General features: G+C 61.1%; 1 protein-coding gene across 2 annotated transcripts; it reads right to left on the minus strand.

Moving 5' to 3' along the window:
- Positions 1 to 506: 506 nt before the first annotated feature.
- On the minus strand, positions 507 to 6068 carry MNX1 (motor neuron and pancreas homeobox 1). 2 transcript variants are annotated; one of them, XM_070618145.1, is made up of 4 exons: positions 5063 to 6068; positions 1988 to 2148; positions 1065 to 1439; positions 507 to 848 (listed from the first exon to the last, which is right to left on the minus strand). In XM_070618145.1, the coding sequence occupies exons 1-3, from the start codon at positions 5742 to 5744 to the stop codon at positions 1080 to 1082; spliced, it is 1203 nt and encodes a 400-aa protein (XP_070474246.1). In that variant the 5' UTR covers positions 5745 to 6068; the 3' UTR covers positions 507 to 848; positions 1065 to 1079. The 2 variants fall into 2 exon arrangements, with proteins under 2 accessions (XP_070474246.1, XP_070474245.1); XM_070618144.1 differs by having other exon boundaries at positions 507 to 1439.
- Positions 6069 to 7872: the final 1804 nt, after the last annotated feature.

Raw genomic sequence — 7872 nt, forward strand, 5'->3', positions numbered from 1 at the left:
GAGGGCGGAGTGGAGGAGAGCCAGCAGCGCAGCTATTCGAGGGAGTGCGGGAAAGGTGCGAAGGGAGCGCCTCGGGCCACACGGACCCCAAGTGGCAGTAAAGCCTAGGCGTCTGAAGCTTATTTTCTGAAACGTTCAAGCAGTGTGTTTCCACCCCTGGAGCGCCAGCGAAGCAAGAAGATCCCCAAGGAAACAGGAAAATAAATACATAGAGTGCAAAGTTACTCTCCGGAGATTCAGGCATCCAGAGTGGGCCAGGCACCCCTACCAGACCGCTCACACCTGGGCTCAGGTACTATTACCAACATTTCGCACCTGCGACTCCCCGTGGCAGGAATAAGTTCCCCGCTCACATGAGGGCCCAGAAGTGGAGGTGGTCCTGACACCCATTTGCTACTCTGATTTTCACCCTCTGCTGTCAGTCCCGGAACACACCCACTCCCCGTCACTTCAACAGCAAAAATGGTAAAGCCCCTCTCACATCTCCCCCTAAAACATTTGCACTCTTACCCAGTAAAAAACCAATTTATTTTACATTCCATCGTGGGCGATGGGAGAAGCTAAATAATAATTTAGCATGCATAAGTAGACGTTTCTTTATATATATATATATAAATACAATATACAAAAATAAAGACAGTACAGTTTTGAGATTTCCAGCAGTTTGAACGCTTAAGACATAAAGTTTTCCCCCCTAAGATACATAAGCACAAAACATTATTTCTTTTTTCAATACTCAGCAGAATGGCATTTCCAGAGAAGGTTTCAAGTTTCAGAGGTCTGTAACACTGTGGGCTTCCGCCTCCCCGACTCGGGAAGAGGGTGGTGGTCGGTCTTCTCACAAACACCTGCCGCAACACGAGCCAAAATTAAATGTAAAAGGACAAGAGTTCACGTGTGAACCCGCCGGGCCTCCCTCTCTCCGTCCCCCGAAGAGCAGACAGGTGCTGGAGCCCGAATGGGGCGCCCCGGACCTGGCTGGCCTCGCTCGCTGGCCGGGGGTCGGACCCGGGCGCCCACGGGGGGCTGCGACGCGCGCAGAAGCCGCGGCGACCAGGGCGCACCTGCCGGCGGGGCCCCTACTGCGGCGGGGGCTGGTGCCCGGGGCCGGGCCGCGGGGGCGGCGAGTCGGCCCCGGAGGAGCAGTCGGAGGAGGCGGCGTGCGTGCTGGCGCCGTTGCTGTAGGGGAAATGGTCCTCGTCGTCGTCGTCCTCGTCCTCCTCGGGGTCACTGTCCCTCAAGTCCCGCAGGCGGCGTCCGCTGCCCTTGTCCCCGGGCGCCGGCGCCCCCAGGAGCTCCTCGTCCCCCTGGTCCTCCGCGCCGCCGCCTTTGCACGCGCCCCCGCCGCCCTTCTGCTTCTCGGCCTCCTGCGCCGCCTGCTCTTTGGCCTTTTTGCTGCGTTTCCACTTCATCCGCCGGTTCTGGAACCAGATCTTCACCTGCCGGCACAAGCGGGCGTGAGAAACCGGCCACCTCCACCCTCTCAGAGTCCCCGGCTCCCGCCCCCGCCCCCCGCCGTGGGCTCTCAGAAGCTCCAGGGCGGTGGAGCCCCCACCGCGCGCGTCAGGACCCTCAGAGTCCGGCAGGGGGGCTCCAAGGAAGCTCGGCCTGGACGCCAGCTCGCCGCGCCCTGTCTGCGGAAGAGCGCCAGGGCCGCTAGGGCAGCCTAAGTCTCAAGACGTTCCCTCATCTCTTTCTGAAAGAAAATTTCTCGACTGTGGCCTGGGGACCACCTGCTTCAGAATAGGGGGAAGGGTCGTTAAGATGCACATTCCGGGGCTTTACCCCGACCTACTGCGTCCGCGCTCCGGCCGCGGGTATGTGAACCCTGGCGGAGGCACGTGAGCTCTCCCCCGATGTTAACCCGCACCCTACAGGTCTAAGAGGCCAGCTCCAGATGCCAGGACGGCCGAGGGTCAAGAGTGCAGAGGGGAGAGTGTCCTCTGGGAGGCCGGTGGGGGGGGGGGGCGCGGAGGGGGCAGCGCACCTGCGTCTCCGTGAGCATCAGCGAGGTGGCCACCTCGAAGCGCTTGGGCCGCGACAGGTACTTGTTGAGTTTAAACTGGTGCTCCAGCTCCAGCAGCTGCTGGCTGGTGAAGGCCGTGCGCGGCCGGCGGCACTTCCCCAGGAGGTTCGACTGAGCCTGGGCTGGGGACGGAGAGGGCGTGAGGCCGCAGCCCGGCTCAGTCCTCCGCCTACCCCCACCCCCACCCCCACCCCCACCCCCACCCCTCCCCTCCCACTAACGGGCTTCCGCTGGGCAACGCTGCCCGCCGGCCCTGCAGAGTCGCAGCTATTCCTTCAGCGTCAGCGCCCCCTCCCCGGGGAACAGTGTGGCTAGAGGACTCCGGGAGCCCAGGACCCAGAGGCCAGGTGGAACCAGACGGTCCCGATTTAATGGCACCAAATCTTTTTATCTCAGACTGGGCCTGGGTGTCCTGATTAAAGAGAGTTTATCACTCAGGCCCCTCTCCAGCTGGGTGTGCGTTGGTGCAGAGAAGGTCGCCAGAAGGCAAGAAGTGGAGGGGGGCATGGCGCACCTCCTCCCCACCCCTGACTGCACTTTCCCCAGCCCAGGCTAAGTCCAAACAGGTTGGGGAAACACTAGTTGGTCCTGGCTCTTCCCACCGCAAGAGGAACTGGTGCAGGATTCCCACCACCACCTCCGTAAATACAAAAGGAGAAGGAGAAGGGAAAAAAAGGAAAAAAGAGGGGGAAGGAAGGCAGGAGCCAAATCCCAGGCCTCAGTAGTGCATTCATCAGACGCTCTACCCCATTTAAGCTGTTCTCTCTACAACCCCGCCCGTCCCCAGGGTACAAGGGCCAAAGCCTGGGGAGGCTGGAAGCATTTCCAGGACAGTTCTCATTACGCAAATTAAAGGCCTAGTCCTGAGGGGGAATCCGGCTTTCTCTGTGTTCAAGGAGGTCTCACAGCTTTATTTACATAATTTCACACGGTTACATCACAGAGAATTTTATGACCTCAAAACGAGACTTCCCTTGATTTCCCAGGAGCCCGACAAGTGTTAGACAATAAAAGAAAGGGAAGAAAGGAGGCCAGCCGGCTGACCAGCTCAGGCTCCCCTGGGATGGGCAATTTGCTTTATGGGAAGGCCCACGCCCCCTGCTTTAGTTAAACAAGGCCCAGAATTCCCAACTTGACAATACATTAGAACTTTAATTAAAACACTGGCTCCAAGAGTACCATTTGGGAAATGCTGTCCAACGGCAGAGACAACCAATTAAAGGAAGCGAAACAACCAGAGGAGGGACTCGCAGAACACATTCCGGCATCCTGGCCTGACTGTTATGGCCCTCTAGGATTGGGTGTTCAGATTCCTTTTCTGAACTTAGAGCTGGCTAGGTTTTAATTCAGCCACGTTTAGGTCAAGATTAGGAATCCAAGATGGGCCAAGCGTGCTGGCAAAGGGATGTGGCTTTGATTTTTCTGAGCGACCTTGGGCTCCACGCAGGCTTGGGAAAGCACCTACGTGGTGGCCCGGGAACCCAGCACCCAGGGGAGGCTTGTGCGAGGACCGCGCCCTCCCCCCCCCCAGTGGGAGCCCAAGCACCTAAGACTTTGGGAAATGCAAGTCATAATGAAAAGTCCATGGGGTGGCATTCCATCAGAAGAGGTTCATTTGCTGGGCTCAGGGCCAGGCCTGAAAGGTGCCCTGAGTTTGGGTGACCCGGAATCAACAGGTTCAGGTATGTCTGAAGCTGCAGCCCCCACACTGAGAGGTGACCCTGAGCTTCCCCTTTTCTGGGAGTGGGTTCCAGGAGGGCTGACTCTCCAATGGGAAGGGATGGGTGGCCATTAGGGCCTTCTGGGAGCTGAGCGGCGAAAAGCCTGGGGTGGCCGAAAGCAAACAGTGCCCACGCTGGGATTTTTCTCACCCGGCCGTGACTTCTCAGCACTCCAGGCTCCCAGCTTTTCTCTGTTTAGTCACAACCAAGGCTTCTAGCAGGAGAATCTGATTTCTGGCAAGCGTTTATTTCTGTTTTCTTTTTTTGCTTTTTTCTGTCCCATGCCTGCATCTCCCCAGTCTAAACAAATCCACTCAGACGGAAACAATGGGGTCTCTTTGTTTGGGTGTTCTGCGGGTGAAATCATAAAGCCTGTGCATCTTCCTCTGAGCCGAGCTCGGGTGGGGCGAGCAGACCAGAGAACAGACTCTAGAGAGTGCCAGCCCCTGCGCCCACAGGCGCTGGGAAAGCCCGAGCTGGCCCAGGCCTCCGAGGAGGCCCGCCTGGGTGACTAACTCACTGCCCACAGCCGAGCAGCTCTCAGGTTGTGGGTAACCGGCCCTCCCTCGCTGCCTCCTTGGGGAAGGGCTCACTCTGTGTCGGGCGCCCCTGATTCAGGGTTGGTCACCTGCTGCCTAGAGTCCCTGCAATGAGGTGCCTGAAGAAGCGCACCATCGCACCATCGCTTGGTTCAAGTCAGGCCACGTGCCTCCGGGGCAGGCACCTGGGACCCAGCACCCTTCCAGAGGAGGTCAGAGCCCCGCAAAGAGCCAGGGTGTCGCAGGAGCCCTGCCCTTGGGGCCCTGGGCCTCTTGAAGCCCATTTCTCTTCATTGCCCCTGAATCTCTCCCTCACCTGGGAGGGTCCGGAGGTCTCTCCAGAACCAGAATGCGAGACCCACGTCAATACCGTTTCCTTGGGGATAAGCCCCCGGTTTCGGTGCCCCTGATCCCCAGGCCCGCCTAACTCAGGATGCTCTTTGGCTTGCCTTCCCCCACCACTTCCTTCTCCTCTAGCCTGCGGGTTAATCATTAGATTTCAGTCTCACACCTCCAGCTGCCCCTTCCCGTTAAGAGAGGAAGGGAAGACAAGGCCCGTGCGTGGCCATTTTAACAGCTCACGGCCACACCGCGCAGCCCGCACGAGTCCTCGCAGGCCCGGGGCGAGCCAACACGGCCTCGCGGCGCTTTCCCAGCCCAAGCCGAGCAGAGAGCGAGGGGAAGGAGGGGCCAGGTGGACAAGGATGCGCGAGAGAACCGTCTGGCTGGACTCCCCTTCCCCCATTTCTTCCTCCCTCCCCGGGCGCAGTACTCACAGTTAAAGTCGGGCATCTTGGGCAGGATCATGCCCGCGGTGGACGCACGCAGCCACTGGTCCAGCTGGAAGGTGCCGGCGCCCAGCTTGATGGGGTCGGCGGGGTGCGCGGGGTGCGCGCCCTGCACCTGCGGGTACGAGTAGGAGAGCGCCGGGTGCTGGCCGGCCAGCGCAGCCGCCGCCGCCGCCGCCGAGTAGCCGTAGACCGGGTGGCCGTAGAGCGCGGCCTGCGCCGGGAGGCCAGCGCCGCCCTGCGCGCCCCCGGGGTGCAGCCCCAGTGCCAGGCCCCCCGCGGCGGCGGCGGCAGCGGCGGCTGCGGCGGCGGCGGCGGCGCCTGGGTGCGCGTGGTGGTGGGGCCCCCCGGACCCGCCGCCCGCGCCGCCGCCCGCGCCGCCCGCGCCCAGGAAGCCCGGCTTGGGCAGCAGCGCGCAGTGCGCGGCCAGCAGACGCGGCGGCGACGGGCTCTCGGCGCGCAGGCGGTCGGCGGGCGCCGCGGGAGGCTCCGAGGACGCGGGGCTGCAGCTGCCGCTCGCCCCGCCGCTCGCCCCGCTGCCGCCGCCGGGCCCAGACGCTGCGGCCGCGAGGGAGGTGACCAGGGCCAGCGGCGCGGTCTGAGCCGAGGCGGCTCGCGGGGGGTCCACGGCCAGCAGCGCGTCGATGCGGAAATTTTTGGATTTTTCCATCGGCTCGTTTGGGGCTGGCGATCGGGGCCGGGTGGTGGGTGACGCGGCCGTGTGTGGGCTCGCGGAGTCTGTGCGTGGCGGAGGCAAGCCCCAGGGCTCGCTATTGTGGTGGTGATTATTTGCCAATAATCAAAGTCGCCGCCGGAAACTCAGCCGAGGGTGACCATGGTCCGCGCACCTCCTCCTGCGGGCCCCGCCCCGGGCCGCGCTCACACGCGCTCGCACCAACTCCCACGCGAGTGCTCGGCGCGCCGGGGCCGGGAGCCCGGCTGTGTGCGCTGCAGCCCTCAGGCACCACGCCGAGGCCGCTGGCGCCGCGGTGGGGACCCGCGCCCCTCCGCGCACTTGAAGCGCAGCGCGGCCGGCGATTGGCGCGTGCGGCGGGGGCGCGGGGAGGGGCGTCGGCCCCACCATTGGCCGAGGGGCACACCTGTCACCGTCCCGGCCGCCCGCCGCCCCGCCCCTGCGCCGCGAGGTCCTAAACATCCCCGGGGTGCCGAGGCGCGATGCGGGGCGGGGACAGCGACAGGGGCTGGAAGACTGGGAGGCTCAACCTGGTGTCCCCGCTCGCCCTCCTGCGGGTGCTGAGCGGGGCGGCGGGCGCTGGCAACCTCGGGTCCCCGTGTGGGCCCCGCTGCCTGAGTCCACGTCCCGAGACATGCTGTCCGGCTCTGGGCTCGTGTCGCCTAAAGCCAGCAGAGCGAGTCTTCTCTCGCCTCCTCATCAGCACTTGAGTTTGTCCACCTCTGCGTCGGGGAGCCCACGTTGCTTCCAGATCTAGCCGCTCTGCTCAGTGACGGCAGCACAGTGAAGACCACACAGGTCCCCAAGCCATGCTCCTGGCTGTCCAGGGCGCACAGGAGCGGTTGGTGTCCCTGTCGCCAACCCTCTGCAGGTCGAACCTTCTCACCCCCTCTGGGAAGTCCCGTGCGTTTCGGGTGTTGTGGGGGCAGGGGGTGTACATGTGCGTGTGCACCAGAGTCTGCCTCCCACAAATTCTCGCCTTGAGCCCCGGCCCAGTCACGCCCAGAGGGCAGAGTCTGCGTGCCGCTGGTGGCCTGCAGGACCCAGGTGGGCTTGGAGACCTGGCCCACTTGCCACTGAGAGGGCCTCGGGTGACAGAGCTCTTCCCGTCTGCCGAGGGATACCCATGGACCCATGCGCCCATGGGCGTGCAGGACCCACCTCTCTGGGAAAGCCCACGAGGCCGAGAGTCATCCGGAGGCTGGTCATTCTGACCCTGCTAGCCCCCAGGCCCAAGGCAGGAAAACGTGATCTTCCTCCTCCTCCTGCCTGGAGCGTCCTGGAAAATCAGAGGAAAGGGCTTCCCCTGGCTGAGCAAGGAAGCAGAGTGAGAATCCAGACCTCACCCCCACCCCACACACACTTCAAATATTTACAGTAAGAGCATGTCCAAGAGCTTTTTTGAAGCCGAAAGAATCAACACTCAGGTCGGGAAGCCAAGCGGCCACCAACGCCAGGCTTTGTCCACAGGTCCATTAGACTTAGTTATCTGCCCCCAACTGGTGTGAGAACCCAGGAAAGAGTTTCTGTTCCTGAAGCCTAGTTTCCTATGCAGGTGAGAGGTGAATAAAGGACAGGAAGGGGGCTGTGGAGGGGAAAGTCAGGGCCAGGTAAACTTTTAAATTAGCAGGTCAGCTTGCTACAAGGGGGATTTTTTTTAAAGGCAAATATATAGGGCTTGCGTGATCTCCCTTCAAAGGGCTTTTTACCTGATGAGAGCGGATGCAGAGATTCTGCAGCAGAGCAGGGTTTTTCTTTCATCCTAACAGGGTAGTTCTGATACACAGTGGCCGCTGAAAGATTCAGAGATAGCAGTGGATATATGGTAGCCACTGGGAATAAATGTCATATAGCTTTGCAAAAACCAATATTGACTTGTAAATAGAAATCACAGCATTTACACGATGATTGTCTTGTCTTTAGATGGTATCTCTTCAGGGTGATAAAAATGCAGGTCTGTCCCTAAGTGGAGGGAGAGGAACACTCGCGTTTCTTGAACACCTACTATGTGCCATCAGCTTTCTAGAATTCTCTTCCTTAATCTTCACGATGACACCAGCAGATGGATTTTATCATCTCCATTTTATAGAGTGCAGCTTCAAAG

This window comes from Equus przewalskii, chromosome 4 (genome assembly GCF_037783145.1).
Source record: "Equus przewalskii isolate Varuska chromosome 4, EquPr2, whole genome shotgun sequence".
NCBI classification, from domain to species: Eukaryota; Metazoa; Chordata; class Mammalia; order Perissodactyla; family Equidae; genus Equus; species Equus przewalskii.

Bases quoted from the DNA above. Each gene is read 5' to 3' on its own strand.
- MNX1 (XM_070618145.1), bottom strand. From the start codon at position 5,744: ATGGAAAAATCCAAAAATTTCCGCATCGACGCGCTGCTGGCCGTGGAC. The intron at 2,149-5,062 runs GTGAGTACTGCG...CTCCGTCCCCAG, and splicing joins CAAGATGCCCGACTTTAACT to CCCAGGCTCAGTCGAACCTC. The intron at 1,440-1,987 runs GTGCGCTGCCCC...TTGTGCCGGCAG, and splicing joins TGATGCTCACGGAGACGCAG to GTGAAGATCTGGTTCCAGAA.